General features: G+C 53.8%; 7 protein-coding genes; 4 read left to right on the plus strand and 3 right to left on the minus strand.

The window, feature by feature from the left end:
• Nucleotides 1-866: 866 nt before the first annotated feature.
• Nucleotides 867-3,564, plus strand: RCC_02913 (related to arsenite-resistance protein 2; the record flags this gene model as incomplete). XM_023768206.1 has 3 exons in its annotated part: nucleotides 867-975; nucleotides 1,027-2,897; nucleotides 2,953-3,564. 3 exons carry the CDS (start codon nucleotides 867-869, stop codon nucleotides 3,562-3,564), a joined length of 2,592 nt encoding a protein of 863 aa, XP_023623974.1.
• A 338-nt stretch (nucleotides 3,565-3,902) lies between these two features.
• On the minus strand, nucleotides 3,903-7,009 carry RCC_02914 (related to aspartyl-tRNA synthetase, cytoplasmic; the record flags this gene model as incomplete). XM_023768207.1 has 2 exons in its annotated part: nucleotides 3,903-3,994; nucleotides 4,051-7,009. The coding sequence occupies 2 exons, from the start codon at nucleotides 7,007-7,009 to the stop codon at nucleotides 3,903-3,905; spliced, it is 3,051 nt and encodes a 1,016-aa protein (XP_023623975.1).
• Nucleotides 7,010-7,939: 930 nt separating this feature from the next.
• Nucleotides 7,940-10,406, minus strand: RCC_02915 (probable heat shock protein 78, mitochondrial precursor; the record flags this gene model as incomplete). XM_023768208.1 has 4 exons in its annotated part: nucleotides 7,940-8,268; nucleotides 8,326-9,503; nucleotides 9,564-10,032; nucleotides 10,223-10,406. The coding sequence occupies 4 exons, from the start codon at nucleotides 10,404-10,406 to the stop codon at nucleotides 7,940-7,942; spliced, it is 2,160 nt and encodes a 719-aa protein (XP_023623976.1).
• Nucleotides 10,407-10,927: 521 nt separating this feature from the next.
• RCC_02916 (probable translation elongation factor eEF-1 beta chain) lies at nucleotides 10,928-11,893 on the plus strand (the record flags this gene model as incomplete). XM_023768209.1 has 3 exons in its annotated part: nucleotides 10,928-11,007; nucleotides 11,228-11,610; nucleotides 11,664-11,893. The coding sequence occupies 3 exons, from the start codon at nucleotides 10,928-10,930 to the stop codon at nucleotides 11,891-11,893; spliced, it is 693 nt and encodes a 230-aa protein (XP_023623977.1).
• Nucleotides 11,894-12,174: 281 nt separating this feature from the next.
• RCC_02917 (related to protein MSH5) lies at nucleotides 12,175-12,638 on the plus strand (the record flags this gene model as incomplete). XM_023768210.1 has 2 exons in its annotated part: nucleotides 12,175-12,230; nucleotides 12,284-12,638. 2 exons carry the CDS (start codon nucleotides 12,175-12,177, stop codon nucleotides 12,636-12,638), a joined length of 411 nt encoding a protein of 136 aa, XP_023623978.1.
• Nucleotides 12,639-13,160: 522 nt separating this feature from the next.
• Nucleotides 13,161-15,866, plus strand: RCC_02918 (related to DNA mismatch repair protein mutS; the record flags this gene model as incomplete). XM_023768211.1 has 2 exons in its annotated part: nucleotides 13,161-15,101; nucleotides 15,159-15,866. 2 exons carry the CDS (start codon nucleotides 13,161-13,163, stop codon nucleotides 15,864-15,866), a joined length of 2,649 nt encoding a protein of 882 aa, XP_023623979.1.
• Nucleotides 15,867-16,084: 218 nt separating this feature from the next.
• On the minus strand, nucleotides 16,085-16,747 carry RCC_02919 (related to thioredoxin-like protein; the record flags this gene model as incomplete). Its single annotated transcript, XM_023768212.1, has 1 exon — nucleotides 16,085-16,747. One exon carries the CDS (start codon nucleotides 16,745-16,747, stop codon nucleotides 16,085-16,087), a length of 663 nt encoding a protein of 220 aa, XP_023623980.1.
• Between the last annotated feature and the right edge of the window lie 102 nt (nucleotides 16,748-16,849).

Here is a 16,849-nt window from a genome sequence, read left to right on the forward strand (position 1 = left end):
GCGATTGGAAAGCTTATTATTAGTCACATAGGAGCCTGAGGCAATACCTCTAACAGCTCAATAGTATATCGTCGTACTTGCAACTCAATAGGGCGACCCATTAGCCGTGTCTATGCCCATACCGTGTACAGCTGGGCGTCGGTGCCAATGTCTACGTTGCAAAACTTCTGAATCGTCACGCACCAGAGCCGAACGAGTCTGCAAGATGCCGTATCGATTGTATAAATTTCTTCTCGCACCGAGTATTTGATATTGGAGGCTTGCAAGGCTCTCGATGTTTCCGGCATCTCATCGTTATCAGTGCAACATGCTGCCTCGCAAAGTTGTACGCAGTTCATCCGGAGATGTGATTGCGTCGGGTGGGATCTTCCCCAGTTGACGGGGTCCTGACTGGCTCCAATCTCGAACTAACCAGAAGTGGAACCTAGGGAGCTATGCGTCTCCACCGATCACGACGCTCTTCGTCTTCATCGCACTGCACAACACGCTGCATTGTCTGCCTCTTTGTACGTTTCCCACCGCGCTCGCTCATTCTCCTTGCACCGCGTTGCTGCCGTGCTCCCTGCTTGCTCTGTTCTGCTTCCTGGCGATGCTCCCTGAGCCGCCGCTTTGTACCATATATGTACCTCTAGCACCTCACCACCACACCTCCGACTACTACTACWGCTCCGCCCTCCCTCCTTCTCCTCCTTCCTCGCAAAGATCTACCAGCGTATACAAGTCTAACATAACCATGGCCCACAGTCTTGCCCACCGCCAGCACGCCCGCGAAACTACGAGCACCTGCAGGAGCTCGCTGTGCTTGATGGAGCCGCCTTAAACCCATCGACGCATCCGAYCGCATCTCTCAGCATTGCTCATTCGACATGGACGACTACGAAGGATATAGCCATGCTCGTTCGCCCCGAGAGACGCCTCGGGAGCGTGACGACTACCGCTCCGCTGACCCCTACCGTGACCGTCGACGTTCACCAGGTGCGCTCCGCCCACCCAACTTGTTCGACGCGCCGTCGCTGACTGTGACAGACCGCCGCCGCGCGCCCGACCGAGACCGCASACGCTCGCGCTCGCCCGCACAGATCGACAGGTACCAGCCCGATCGCGTTGGCCGCGATGATTACACGTATGCACCGCGCCGTGATGAGCCCCATCCCCATCCTCGCCGACGCTCCTCTCCTCAACCCATCGACAGATACATTCCGGGTCCCGAGCCGTCGGCCATCATTGCCAACCCTCTCCCAGATCCGATGAAGCTGGACTTTCAGGTTGGCTTTACTTGGTTCGCCGAATGGTGGAGGACTGAGCAGCTCATCAAGGAAGACAAGGAGCGCGTGCGAAGTGGCCGCCCGCCGCCAAGACTGAGAGGTGAACGCGAGTCCAAGGAAGAGCGTGATGCTGAGAGACCCAAGATCCAGGCGGCTTATGATCAATATAAGGAGAATTTACAGAAATCTCAAGCTCAGACATTCGTGCGGCTGCACAAGACCGAGGACTGGTTCCGTGAGCGCTATGTGCCCGAAGTTCGAAATCCGTTTCGAGCGAAGTTGATGAACTACYGCAAGGGCTTGTTTGCGCAGTGGGAGCACGATCTGAGTTCCGGCGTCTTCGACGAATTCACTTTGGAGGGTATTTACAAGTCCGAATCAAACGGCCTGGGAGGTATAGTCGAGCGCGAGGAAGGCGAGACGTCGGCAGCAGCAGAGGTTTTGGGAGTCGGCGACTTGCTTCCCGCAAAGGGTGGTGACTTGCGTGATCCTGCATCGGCCCAGCCCACGTTACTTATCAAGACCATTGCCCCTACGGTCACGCGCGAGAAGTTTGAAACTTTTGCGAAAGAACACCTGGGCGAGGATGAGGGGGGGTTCAGACATTTATCCCTGTCGGATCCCAACCCTCTCAAAAAGTGTCACCGCATGGGCTGGATCATTCTAAACCCGGGACCCGAGCAGACAGCTGAGTCTGAGGAGCACGTTGTTCCCCGTGACGATGATGGTGATGGTGGAGAGGCCATGAAAACCGACACCGCGTTGAGACCTCAGAGCTCCAGTGATAAGGCGCTTGAGAAGATCAACGGCAAGACCATCGAAGATCCCGAGCGTGGCAACTTCACAGTGCATTGTGGCGTCCACCGGCCCCCAGAGGGGCCAAGGAAAAAGGCCTTGTGGGACTTGTTCTCTGCTTCTGAGCGCGTCGCTCGTGATCTAGAGTTGGCAACACGTCTCGTTCGCAGACTTGACAACGAGTTGGGCGATGAATACTTTGGCGTGGCCAAAATCGAGGAGCGTGTTCACGAGTTGACTGAAAGAGGAATGCTGCAGCCTGTGGCACCGTCCAAACCCGAGAAGGATCCAGACACAATTGACTTTGATGTCGAGGAGGGAGAAGAGGAGGACGAGGGCATGATTGATGAAGACGAGATGGACGATGAAGAGCTTCTCATCAAGAAGAAGAAACTCGATCTGCTGGTGGAGTACCTCCGCAGAGTCTACAATTTCTGTTTCTTCTGTGTTTTCGAGTCCGACTCGGTGCATGAGCTGCAGCGCAAGTGTCCTGGTGGTCATTTGCGCCGACCACGGGCGAGCCTGACCTCTGCCGCTAAAGAGACTGCACGAGCGAGTGCTACCGGTGAGCCCTTTCCTCTGTTGAGGGGCAAAGGCGTCGACGTGAAAATCGAAAACGAAGGCAACGAAGACGAAGAGAAGCCCGAAAGCCCCGTCGAGGAGAAGAAGTCTCTAATGAGACCGAACACCAAGACGACGCTACAGCTTCAGCGTGCTTATAACTGGGTCAAGACGTTCGAAGAGAAGATCTTGCAGATCTTGGAGCCTGACAATGTCAATCTTCGCAAGCTGGGCGGTACTCCGGTGGATGAAGGTGTTGAGAAGGAGCTCCTCAAGGTCAGATCTGCCGCTGTATTGTGTATTGTCCCGCAACTAATCCGTTACCCTGCAGTATGTGCTCCAAGAGGATGTGCACAAGTTCCGCTGCAAGATCCCGGAATGCACCAAGCTGTTCAAAGGTACAGACTTCTGGCGCAAGCACGTTGAGAAGCGTCATGCGGACTGGAACGAGCGGATCAGGGCCGAAGTGGAGCTTGTCAACACTTACGTCCTGGATCCGGCTCACATTGCTCCAAGCCGTAGTGATGCGAATAGCAACGGCCACTTCCCGCTCAACAACCACGCACCATCCGGAACCCCTCGTGGTTTCCAGCTTCATCAGCAGTTTCAAATGGGCTATCCCATGGGCGCCGGAATGACCTCGGCAGGTGCGATGCCTGCAATGTTCAACCCCGGACAGCCCATGCCTGGCGTGTGGGCCGGAAACCCGGCCATGGGCGGAGGCGTGGGACCCATGCGCAGTAATGGACGAAATTTCGCGACCAACGGTGGTGGTGCATACCGCATGCCGGGACCATATCAGCGTAACGGCGGCGGCAGAGGTCGTTTGCCTTCGATGAGCGATGGGCGACCGGGACCCAGCGAGGCTGTTGCCGGACGCAGCCTACGCAGCTACGAGGACTTGGATGCTGACAAAGGAGAGACCACCGAGCTAAATTATTGATCTGCCTCCTAGCCTGGTGCACAGCACAGAATGAAGGAGTCGAATGGGAACGAAAATTGTGGATTGCTTTGMTCTGTCGTGAAGGAACTGTGTAGACGAGGAACAAACGATGGGTATTAGGGTTATCTAAGCTGGTTGTAAGAATCGGTCTTCAAGTCCAGCTCTCGCCTGCTCTCTCACGCGGTCGTTGTGTTGCGCCGGCCCGTGAGTTTGATTCCTCGCTTCCGTCGTGAAATCGTTGCCAAAGCTCTGGGCTGTAATTTGCTCTCCCAAACATGTTGAGCATATGCTGAGACGCTGGAAAGTCGCACTACGGCTACACTCGTCTTCACGGTCTTCTAGACCTTATTTTTGTCGTCATCGTCGTCCTCGAAAAAGCTCAGAATGGCGCGGACGCCGCCTGGTCCAAGACCGCGAGGGGGGTAACATACTTTGCCGGGCAGTCAGTATTCACTATATTTTCACCATCCATTCGGAATTGCTTACCAAAAATCGGATCATCCTGAGCGCCCAACTTCTCCCTGAACTCGCTCTTGTTCGTCAACTTGAGCTCGGTGGCAATGGCATGGTACGCTTTGGCCAACACCTTRACTCTGGCACCCTTCAGGTTGTGGCCTGGGGTGAGCCTAGAAGAAGCACCACCACCGAATGTGACTGACGTGGCGCCAGTCGCAGCGGCCGCCTTCAACGAATGAAGTACGAGCAACTCGATGGAGCCCGACGGCGCACCTGGAAAGTCAAGCGCAAACTTGACTTGCCATCCGTGCTCTGGTGAGAGCTGTGCCAGAATAACAAGACCGCAGATTTGGCCATCCTTGCTGGTTGTGTAGTGATACTGCCTGTGTGCAGTGTCTTGCCAAGGGTGAACGTCTGTTAAGTGGACCTGCTTTCCCTTCCGGTTCTGCAGCCAATCCTCAATCCGCCTGTCGACCTTCTCCTTGATATCGTCGGGGATCTTGTGTCCGAGTGGAATGTCGTGAGCCTTGACTCCCTCCTTCTCCGCATGGCGAACCTTTCGCTGGATCTCTGAGTCGCGAGCAGCGGGGTTGTTTGACGGATCCAGACGCTGTTCTGCAGCAACGGATAATGTCCGCCAGTCGAACTTGTTGGCAAGCACCTCCTCTGCTGCGGACCCACATAGCAACCACAAGGGCTTAAGCTTTCGCTCTTTCTTGATGTAACGTAGGTAGCCGCCCATGGTCTTGGTGTACTGGCTTATGTGACAGAGAGGATCGCCAATCGTGATGGCGAAACCTTCGTGCGGTACGAAACCAATAGCTGCGCCAGTGTTAGGGTCGCGCCAGATTTCGAATTTGGGCTCCAACCACGAGGTGTTGGACGCATCGCCGTAGTTTGCGATGAGTTGCTCGAGTGGCTGATAGTCCATATGCGCAGCGACGCGGTCCTGTCCCGCCCAGGGTGGGTGCATGGTGCTCGCCTCTGGGTGTCGCAGCTGCTTCACAGGTGGCCTGTATGGCAGCGATTTTGGGTCACGCGCAAAGAGCGTGGCATTCCGAATGTCGCCAAGCTTCAGCAGAAGCATGAGAATCCGCTCCATGCCGATACCACCGCCTCCATGGGGAGGAGCACCCCATTCAAAGCCGGTCATGTAGTCTTCAAGATCTTTAGGGTTCATTTTCAGCTTCTCCATCTTTGCCTCGAGCATGGCAGCGTCGTGGATACGCTGGCCACCCGACAGAATCTCCTGCCCACGTAAGAAGATATCGAACGAATTCGTGAGGTTCGGGTTGTTGGGATCGGGCATTGCGTAAAAGGGTCGTGCAGATGCAGGGAACTTGTCAAGCACGTAGTAGTCGGTCTTGTACTTCTCCTTGATGACTGCACCAAGAGCGATTTCGTCGCGAGTTCCCATATCCTCATCTTCGGGTAGTTCTTTCCCTTGCTCGTCCCGATAGCCGGACTCATTCAGCATTCGAATTCCCTCAGCAAACGGAATGATTGGGGTCTCCTCCAGCCAGACCAGATCTTCGTGAGGAAACTGCCGCTTGACCACCTCGATCTCGTCCTTATAGTTCTCGTACACATGCGTAAAGATGGCCTTGAATGTGCTGTCAAGGACCCGAAGCACTTCGTGATAATGCTCGTCAATCGCCATTTCCAAATCCAGACCCGTGAATTCAGTCAAATGTCTGTGGGTGTTGCTGTTCTCGGCTCGGAATACCGGGCCAATCTCGAATACGCGAGGGAAGTCTGCAGCTATGCACATCTGTTTGCCCAATTGTGGTGACTGGGCGAGGAAAGCAGGGCGACCGAAGTAGTCGACCTTGAAGACACTGGCTCCAGATTCAGAGGCGGCTCCTTGCAGTTTTGGAGTGTGGATCTCGATGAATCCCTTCGAATGCAAATGGGAGCGGAATGCCTGGCATACGCCAGACTGAATGCGGAAGATTCCCTGCGAGGCAGTGGTCCGCAGATCAATAATGCGGTTGTGCTGTCGGGCTCTGTCGGAGACGCGGTGCCGACCATCACCCTCGACCTCAGTCTCAGCCTTTGTCACCTCGGCTTCGTGCACGGTGAACGCCAATGGCTCGTTGGGCTGAGCCTCGACGTGCATCTCGTGTATGTGAATCTCCAAGTTGTGGATAGACACTCCGATAATCTCGCCCTGCTTCGACTTGGGTTCCTGTATAACGCCCTTTATGACAACCACCGACTCCACATGGAGATGCTCTGCCCAGTAGACAAAGTGCTGGGAGACACTGCCATGCTCGTGGAGAATACCTTGGATGGTGGCTGTCTGCTGCCTCAGCTCGATGAACATGAGATGTGCACTGAGCTTCCGCAGGTTGTGCAGACGGGCTCGGAAGCACACCATCTGGCCAACCTGCTCCGGCTTCAGAGTGCGAATGTCGACGCGATCCTCATGCTTCTGCTGGCCCGCATAGTAGTTGATGGGCAACACACCATACTTGGAACGCTGCTCCTCGGTCTCCTCTTCGGCCGCCCGGCGTTCCATCTCCTCCTTGCGCTTGCGGTCGGCCTCCAAGCGAGCTTCCGCATCCTGCCGATGGCGCTCCTTTTCGGCTTGACGGTCGTGCTTGCGCTGCTGGTTGCGGCTCATGGGATCGCCATCGCGATTGAGGGGCAGGTCCTCGGTGGATGAGTGCGAGTCATCGGATCCACCACGTACCTTGCGGCGTAGGAAGCCGAGCGGACTTTGGGAAATGCGTGGGTGGTCCTTGGAGGGCCGCGAGGGCGAGCCAACATCCAGCGAGCGACGGTTGGAATCCGTCGAATGCCTGTCCGTCGAATGCCTTCCGATCAGTGAGGACAGACCGGTGCTGGCGCGGGGGGGCTTTTCGGTGCTGGTTGTGCTCTCCTTGTCCTTCTCCCTATCCTTGTGGCTCTCTGTATCGCTGTTTGCATTGGAGTTGGACGCGGACCGTGGCTTGAGCGAAGTGAGCGCCTTTTTCAGTGAAGACATGGCTGCCGTCGGAGGGTGCAGACCAGCACGCAGACACAGACCAAAGATGTTTGGGCGGGTCAGCAGAAAATTGTGTCGATTGAGAGCTCGGAAGGCGTCGGATGGACTTTGATAAAGACTGGAGGTACTACTTACACCAAAGCCATTCCAACGTCATCGTTACCAGGTAGCAGCCGGCTAGCATGCAGCAGGCTCTCGCGCACTTTTTTTCTTCACGCAATACGTGAGCAAATTCTACAAGGAGCGTGACCTGCTCTCACGTGTCTTGTTTTAGCAACATCATTCCGTCTACCTTATGCAATGGAACAGAATGCGGGATTCTGCTTCGTCCGCATCCGACTTGCGGCGCCCCGTGGAGCCGAGCCGTACTTTTCTGGATTTGGCTTGTGAAAGTGCCTCGCGCTTAGTCTCACGTCAACAATCATCAATGAACGACTTTGTACAGCCGCGATGATGTACCCCATCCGACGTTTGATAGAGGAATGGGATTGTTGGCCGAGCCCACCTGTTCAAACCGGTTGTACTTTCCAGTCCATCCTCCTAGGGAACCCACAAGGCCATCGGGWCTACGTAGATCTGCATCCACCTTGTGACGATCAGCCGGCCAAGAGAGTGCCGTGTGCCGGCGGGGAGTGTAAGTACGTATCTTCACCCGACGTGCCTGATTATTATGCATACCTGCGGTAGACACCCATGCAGCCATCTAAGCTTTGTACCTCCGCTGCATGTATCGAAGTCGAGAACTCAAAGGTGAGTAACTGCAGCTTATGTATTATTACAGTGGCGTGAAACGCTTTGACGTCTGAAGAAAAGTTGAGGGTAGATTGTGTCCCCCCATACATACGAATATCTTACAGGTCGAGTGCTATCCCTGTCTATGCATATCATCCATCTACAAATACACTATAGTACAACGCGAGACTGCTTAACTCAAGAAGGCACAACTTCCAAATGCTCACCCCCGTCCTTGATTACAACTCTGGCTTTGTCGCCGCTCTTTACCGTGCCCCTGATGATTGTGTTCGCAAGACTATTGCTTATTTCTTTCTGAATGAGTCGATTGAGAGGTCGAGCGCCATAGCGTGGATCGTATCCTTTGTCGCATAGCCACATCTTGACATCATCTCCTACGTCCAGCGAGATGCGTCGATCGTCCAGGCGTCCTTGTAACTCACGCAGCCGAATGTCGACAATGTCACGCAAGGCATCTTTGGATAGTCTCTTGAATACGATGAATTCGTCGATGCGGTTGATGAACTCTGTGAAGCGAAGGCTGTTAGTGTCATAAATCACCCTAAACATTGTTTCTCACTCACCTGGCGCGAATGAGGATGTTACAACATCCATCACTTGATTCGTAGCCTCTTGCGAAATCGCGGAATTGGAGTCTACGCTACCCTCCGCCATCAACACGTCAGCTCCAAGATTGGATGTGAACACAATCATGGTGTTGCGGAAGTCGACCTTCCTTCCTTGAGCGTCTGTCAAGAAACCCTCGTCAAGGACTTGGAGGAGAAGCGTAGAGATGTCGCGATGCGCTTTCTCGAACTCATCAAATAGCAGCACAGCGTATGGCTTCCTTCGTACCGCCTCGGTGAGTTGACCTGCATCTTCATATCCAACATATCCAGCTGGCGCGCCGATGAGTCTGGATACCGTGTGCTTTTCTTGGTATTCACTCATGTCGAAGCGGATAAGAGCTGTCTCAGTGCTGAAGAGAAAGCCAGCTAGGCGCTTGCACAGCTCTGTTTTGCCAACGCCTGTTGGTCCCAAGAACATGAAACTCGCAAGAGGTCTTTGATCTCCACTCAGGCCTGCCCTGGAAAGACGCACTGCATTGGCGACGGCGTGGAGTGCATCATCCTGTCCTCTTACAGACTGGCGGAGTGTGTCCTCAATATGCACCAACTTCTCAAGTTCCCCTGCCATGAGCTTGCTGACCGGAATGCCGGTCATCCTCGCAACTACCGCCGAGATTTCGTCTGGCCCAACCGCATCTTTCACGAGGGCGTCCTTGGTGGAGCCAGCAATGGAGCTTCCATCTGCGCCCTCATTCAACTTTGCCTGCAGTTCCGGAATACGAGCATAGCGGAGTTCACTGGCTCGAGCAAAATTGCCCTCCCGCTGGGCCTGGTCGAGATCGATCCGCGCCTGTTCAAGGGCCTCCTTTCCTTGCTTGAYTTCTTCAAGCTCGGCACGCTCCTTCTCCCAAGCTTCCGTCAGTGCCCCAAGCTCATCTTGCTTCAACGTCAGATTCCGCTCGAGCTGCTCTCGCCGCTCCTTGCTCGCGATGTCCGTCTCTTTGCGGAGAGACTCTAGCTCGATCTGTATCGTCATAATAGAGCGTTCCAGCTCTCGGATGGCATCGGGCTTGCTCTCTTGCTGTAATCGTAGGGCGCTAGCAGCCTCATCGACCAGATCTATTGCCTTGTCTGGCAAGAACCGGTCGGTTATGTAGCGATTACTGTATACAGCCGCTGCGACCAATGCTCCACTAGTTATAGTTAGCTTCGCCGTATTATAGATATCAAGTCTCAAAAATTGGTTTCCCTACTCGGTGATGCGAATGCCGCCATGATGAAGTTCATAGCGCTCCTTGATGCCTCGAAGGATCGAAATTGTATCTTGAACTGTAGGCTCACCGACCTGGATCGGCTGGAAACGCCTCGCCAACGCTGCGTCTTTCTCAACTTGGCGGTATTCGGTTAGAGTTGTAGCGCCACACAGCTGCAGTTCTCCGCGAGATAGTGCTGGTTTTAGCAGATTGCTGGCATCGATACTGCCTTCTGCTTTGCCGAGTCCGAGCAAGGTGTGCAGCTCGTCAACGAAGAGGATGACGCCGCCTTTTGCATCTTCGACTTCCTTCAGAACTTTCTTCAGTCGCTCCTCGAAATCCCCTCTAAACTTCGCTCCAGCGATGAGTGATCCGAGATCCAGGCTGATAACACGCTTTTCCTTGATGGACTCCGGAACGTCGCCTTTGATAATTCGTTGGGCCAAACCCTCCAGGATCGCAGTCTTGCCTAAGACGACTCAGATGTCAGCATGCTCTTACCTAGGTAAACATTGCAAGCCGGTGCAGCGCTGGAACTCGAGATTCGAAGTCCCAGCAATGAAGAGCATGGCGACAGAGACATTCCTGCTTGTCAAATGTCGAATACCGCCCGGCCGCATTGAAAGAAGTATGCTCTCCTTCTTTCCGTACTTACTTACCTGTCCCGGCGGAACCAATGAGCACAGGATTGTTTTTCGTCCTCCTGCTCAGGATTTGAATGGTTCGATGAATCTCCTGGTCTCGTCCGATGACTGGATCAAGCTTGCCTGCGAGTGCTTTTGCAGTCAGATCCACGCCGTACTGCTCTAGCGCCGGCTTCTCAGGCTCTCCTCCAAGGTTCATTCGATGAGTTCCTCCTGGGGGCTGAGGGGCCCCTCTTGCATATTCACGGCGGAAATTCGTAGAGCTTACGATTAGTGTTGCGGGTGCTCTAGTTGTCCAATTGAGATGTGTGGCGGCTCGTGTTCTAGGAGGCGCATGGCGAACAGATGCAATGCGCCTGACCGCGCTTCTTCCAGGCAAAGAAAGCATGGGGAGAATGCAGCTGCTGGTGAGAGATGTAGGACCAACCGTGACGCTAGTTTTAATGCATTGCCTCGAGGAACGAGAAATGTCAGCCCTTGATATACTCGACACTTCGTTGAATGTTGTAAGAGAACAGTCTCGATGCTTCCAGTAGGAGGCAAAGAAAGTAGTGGCACTGCTGCCCACGCCGCTGCCCAATGCCAAAGCTTTGACGGTGACTAAGGTTTTTGTGTTCAAGACTCCCCTCCGTTTTCTTCGGAGAGGAAACATCTACACTGCCCACTACTACCAACCTCACTCACCTCCCCAACGCACACATCACACAATACAGAAGCACAATGGGTTTCCTCGATTTCGTCAGCGACGGAGCGACCGCTCTCCTTGACAACTGGGTCAAGACTCGCTCATACATTGTTGGGTGCGTTGACTCTTCCTCATTATCACAATCGCTCCTTCCCTCCCACACTGCCGCCGACCGACATTATGATGAGGAACAATTGGTCCGTGTTGATGAGGCAGCTTAAGACCCTGCTATACGATTATCACCAAACGCGTTTTGCGCACCACTGATCTGTCATTTCATTGCACAATCACTTTTGGAACTACACCTGGTGAGGTAGATGCTAATCAGCTATTAGCTACGGCCCAACTCAGGGTGATGTCAAGGTCTTCCAGGCCCTGAAGTCTGCCCCAGACGCCGCAAAGTACCCACACGCCGCTAGATGGTACAAGCACACCGCCACCTTCGAGCCAGAGTTCTCTTCGCTCCCAGGTGACCCAAGCAAGGCCGCTACTGCATACGGGCCCGAGTCACAGGAGTTGCCAGTGAACCCAGCCAAGGCCCCGGCCGCGGAGGAGGAGGACGATGATGAGGTCGACCTTTTCGGCTCCGATGACGAGGAGGAGGATGCTGAGGCTGTTCGCATCCGCGAGGAGCGATTGGAGGAGTACAGAAAGAAGAAGGAGGGCAAGGTCAAGCCAGCTGCGAAGTCTATCGTCACACTCGATGTCAAGCCATGGGGTATGTGTCTGTCGAGCCATTGCTTGTGTCCTGTACTAACGTGCTCTCCGCAGACGACGAGACCGACATGARGGCGCTCGAGGCGTCTGTGCGCGGTATCGAGCAGGAAGGCCTCGTTTGGGGTGGCTCTCAGCTCGTTGCTGTCGGATTCGGCATCAAGAAACTCCAGATCAACCTGGTCGTTGAGGACGACAAGGTCTCGACCGATGAGCTCCAGGAGACCATCCAGGAGTTTGACGACTACGTCCAGTCCACTGACGTTGTCGCCATGCAGAAGTTGTAAGCGACCATGCGAGTCAAAAATGGCGAGGAGGCAGTCAACAGCTGCGAGGCTTCATGTGCATCACGAGTGWAACGAATGAAGCATTACCTTAGATATACCAAAAGTTTCGATCAACAGCGGGCAGTACCTCTTCCCTTGTCCTGCGCCAGCGTGAAATGTCTCATGAATTTATGCCAAGAGATTGATTACCTTACCCTAAAGGGAGGTAGCGACTGCCAGAGTCCGGGAGTGCTGCAAGCTTGACTTCGTACATCCCAACACCGACTTCTATGAGCGCAACAATGGGAGCCACCACGAATGCCATCAACTTGATGGGTCTTGTGTTTCTTTCTCACGCGTGCGACCGACCTCTCCTTCCCGATTTTCGGAATTTGAGCTAACCCGGCGCAGCGTGTACAGCTCTTACGAACACTCGCTGTTGCCAAATGCTTCCACTCCACCTCCGCCTAGCACAATACTGCCGTCAATACTAGATCCCAAGATCAACATACCGCTCGACATAATTCTAGAAACGGTCTTCTCCGTCCTGCTTCTCTGCGTAGGGGTTGTGCTTGGAAGTCAGAGCCTCAAGCCGATACAATGGAATGTGTGGGCTGGACGGTTGGAGCGCAGTAAAGAAGCGAGAGAGATTCAAGGTGTCGGAGTCGGTGGTGGTAATCCTTTTGCGGCTGTGGAAGAGCGGTCGGGATTTTTGGACATCAGAGGGAGGCGGAAGGAGTTTGCTGCTTGGGTCAGAGATACTTGAAAGCAGGCGATGAAAGTCGTCCGTCAATAGGAAGGTATTGGTTCGAATCGGCATCGTGCCTTCCCTCTTCGATCTACATGATCTTGGACCTCACCTTCCCACCTGCTTCCTATTCTTCAATACCTGCGTCTTCCCAACCGACTACTCGATTGGCTCCCAATGGCTTTCAATCCATCGTTCAAGAGACGCCACAGCAAAGCAACGAAGACTTCGTCTCACTTGGGACGCAGCCGCGCTGGCCCGATTGTACCATCTAGTACGCGTTCAAGCTCACAACAGTCCGCCTTGCCTCGCCGGCATGCGCCTTCACGTAGAGGTTCCGTCGAATCTCTTGCGGGCAGTGGTCGCCGTAGGGTTCGCTCTCCGCGAACTCCCTCGAACCATTCGCCCGCGTCGGTGGCGTCCAGCCGTACATTCGTTGAAAATTCTCACGATGAAAGAAGTGTGACTGCACCTGAATCGCGGCGTGACCGTCTTGATGGCCGCGACGACGACGATTTGGAGTCGCATCATGAGATAATTATGGCGGTCAATGTGTCCGATCGCGGCACCGTTGGCTGTGCGTACTATGTTGCCAGGACCGAGACACTTCATTTCATGGAAGACGCCCAGCTTGGAGGAGCCGATATCGTTGACGCACTCAAGTTGTTCATCGATCCGACCGTCATCCTGACAAGCACCAAATGCAGTGAGGAAGCAATTGAGCATTTGGATCCTGAGATCCGGAATCCGCAAGTCTCGGTTGACGGCCGCAGTGATCAGACCAGATTGCCCTACCTTTTGGAGTGCCGTGCGGGTGCAGAGTTCAGCTATGACTCTGCCAGGAACAAGCTTGTCGGTCTGCGGATCGGTCAGCATGGCGGGCCTGCTGTTACTTATGTTGTTCCTGGTGATGTTCTCACGCATGACGATAACCTTGAAGACCAGGAAGGGGGCTCGACCGGTCGACAAGCACAGCTGTTACGCTTGTCAGGATGGATCAACCTCGAAAGCAGGTCGACTGTAGGATGTGCTGGCGCCGTTCTCTCATACATCCAGAGGAGACGCTCGACGACATATCTTCCTGGCGATCATGAATCTGAAAACTTGTTTCGAATCAGCACGGTTGAGATGTTCAGCTTGAGAGATTCAATGTTCATCAACGCAGACGCCCTCTTATCATTACAGATCATGTCGACGGAGGCCCATCCCAACGCACAGCAGCAAGGTCCATCAGGCAACAAGAACAACTCTGGAGGCTCAAAAGAAGGACTTTCGGTATATGGTTTGTTTCATCCTCTAGCAAAGACTCCGCAGGGAAGACACTTGCTGCGACAGTATTTTCTGCGGCCCAGCACCAACCTCAACGTGATAACTCAACGCCTCGATACTTTGACTGTACTTGGAAAGCCCGAAAATTCAGCTCTCCTCGATCGTTTGACTGCCTCCCTGTCGAATGTCCGGAACATTCGGCTTGCTACAATCTCTCTTCGAAAAGGGATCAGTAGTGGTCTGAACAGAGACAAGGGAATTTCAACGTCGGTTTGGTACAGTTTGCGGCAGTTCGTCTTCTCGGCTCTGCAAATCAAAGATGCTCTAGCAGAGATTCACGGCGCCGAAAGACTGTCAATTTGTGTCAAATTCGCCGAGCAATTCGATAGCCGCCTACTCGCTGAAGTTGGACGGTCGATCGCCGACGTGGTGAATTTCGACGAGTCCAAGGTTGCGAAGCGCACTATGGTAGTCACAGGGCTTAATCAAGATCTCGATGAGGCCAGGCGCACTTACGCGGGCATTGAGGATATGCTGTCAGAAGTCGCAACTCACATCGCCCAACAGGTCCCCAACCAGTTCGTCTCTACGGTGAATGTGATATCATTTCCGCAGATTGGCTTCCTGATCTCCATTGAGCATGATGAGGGGACGTTGTCGACCAGCTATACCGGTCCTCAAGACGATCCGTGGGAGCAGATGTTCACCACCGAATCTCATTCGTACTTCAAGAACTCCAACATGATGGAGATGGATCAGGAATTTGGCGATATTCATGGCCGTATACTGGATATGGAGATTGAAATCATTCAGGAGTTGGGCCAACGCGTGCTTGAGTATCAAGATGTTCTCGACACAACGTCCGATATGTGCGGAGAGCTGGACAGCTTCGTTGCTCTGGTCCGTGGAGCTCAGCAATACCACCTAGTCCGGCCTCATATGACCGAGGACAACATCATTGAGATCAAGGGCGGGCGTCATCCATTGCAGGAGCTTACTGTTCCAAGTTATGTACCGAACGACACCCGCCTCATGGGGGGCCCAGGCGACGTGGCTAGCGACGGTCAGCCAAATGATACGCCAGTACACGATGCACATGGATCTTACAACCGAGCAATGCAGAATGATCGGAGCGTTCCAGCGCGCCTTGCCCCAAGCATGATCTTGCTCACCGGTCCCAATTACTCAGGGAAGAGTGTCTATCTGAAGCAGGTACAACATCTTTAGTCGAAACGGTCAAGCATCCCCAGCCTCACTGACACTATCTAGGTTGCAATGATAGTTTATATGGCGCATGCCGGCAGTTTTGTGCCGTGTGAGAGAGCCAGGATTGGATTGACCGACAAGATTCTGACCAGAATCGCAACGAGGGAAAGCGTTTCGCGCATTCAAAGTGCCTTCATGATCGATCTCCAGCAAATCTCCATGGCACTGAGTCTCGCCACTCGTCGTAGTCTCCTCATCATTGATGAGTTCGGCAAGGGAACTGAGTCGTACGACGGTGCCGGACTGGCAGCTGGAGTATACGAACACCTCTTGTCCCGTGGCGCCGACTGTCCCAAAGTCCTAGGCGCCACTCATTTTCACGAAATTTWCGAATCTGGGTTCCTTCCGCCCCGGCCTGCTCTGGGATTTGCTCATATGGAAGTCAGACTTGACGAGAGCTCTGAAAATGTCGACGATCAGATTACCTACCTCTACAACTATCGCCCTGAACGTAGCACATCTAGCTTCGGCACAAGCTGTGCAGCAATGAATGGAATCGACAGACAGGTAGTGAATCGGGCTGATGACCTTATTTTGCTTGCTGCCAGAGGAGAGGATCTGGTTGAGATATGCGCCGAGCTGCCGGAGGGTGAGCTGCAAGAGTACACCATGGCGGAAGACATTGCTCGCGAGTTCCTCGCTCTGGACCTCTTTGATGAGCCGCGTGGATTGCTCGATGATCTGCTTGCGTTGACTTCGAGTGTTTCTTAGCTTGCAAGATTGTGGTTGCTTCTCGTCACTCTCGTCCACGTCGACCAAGTCTGGACTTTGCTATGGGTGGTCTGGCACACATTGTGCATGGCTCGTGTTGTGAGACTTTCAACTTTCACATATCCACTAGTGTACATTCAAGAGGAAATTATCGTTCAGGCTATTTTTTCATAGCAATCTGCTGGACGCAATCCTTCCCTCGTCGTGTCATCATATCCTCATGCTCCGCCAATCTGAGCGCCCATCTTCTCACCGACACTGGTCTTGTGATCCTTGGGATTTGCCGCAGCCTCGTAGATGACATTGACGGGAGCACGATTGAGCTTCAGCCACTCTCCCTTGAAGCCCAAATAGCTGATGCGAGTCTCATCCTCGGCACCCTGACCCCAATTATCCTCGAAGAAGAGATCCAACGAACGCACCGTGTTGAACAGCGCCCTCTTGACGGGCACCTCCTGCACATCATTTGACTGCGCCAACTCCAGCGTCTGTGTCGGTGGTAGATCGGCGGCGGTGCTGAAATCCAATCCTTCTCGGTTCACGTACACTTTGACATTCATCGGTGCGGAGTCTGTAGTGGATGTGCGAATGAGAATGCTATGCAGCCGGATCTGCGCGGTGAACGGGATGTGTATGAGCAATTGTTCATCGGCATCGCTGACCAGCTCGGGCTGGACGTTGAGTCGGTCGGTCCATGTCTTCTGCAGTACTTTTTGGCCTGCGCGAGATTCGGCTTCGTTGAGCGTGTTCACCGCATCAAAGTCAATTTGCTCGTAGATCTGGTTCTGCAGAGCCGGCGTGAGATCGTCGCTGTKATCGTGGGCGGCGCCTTCGGAATGGTCGTGGCCATGATGGCCATGTTCGTTGTGACAGTGCGACATGGTGGGGTGAAGTGTTGTCAAAGTGGAGGCGGGGAAATGATGTACATATGTACCTTGGCTTGTTGAAAGTGACAGATGAATGTAAGTTCAAACTTCCTTTGG

Source organism: Ramularia collo-cygni, assembly GCF_900074925.1.
Source record: "Ramularia collo-cygni strain URUG2 genome assembly, contig: RCC_scaffold03, whole genome shotgun sequence".
NCBI classification, from domain to species: Eukaryota; Fungi; Ascomycota; class Dothideomycetes; order Mycosphaerellales; family Mycosphaerellaceae; genus Ramularia; species Ramularia collo-cygni.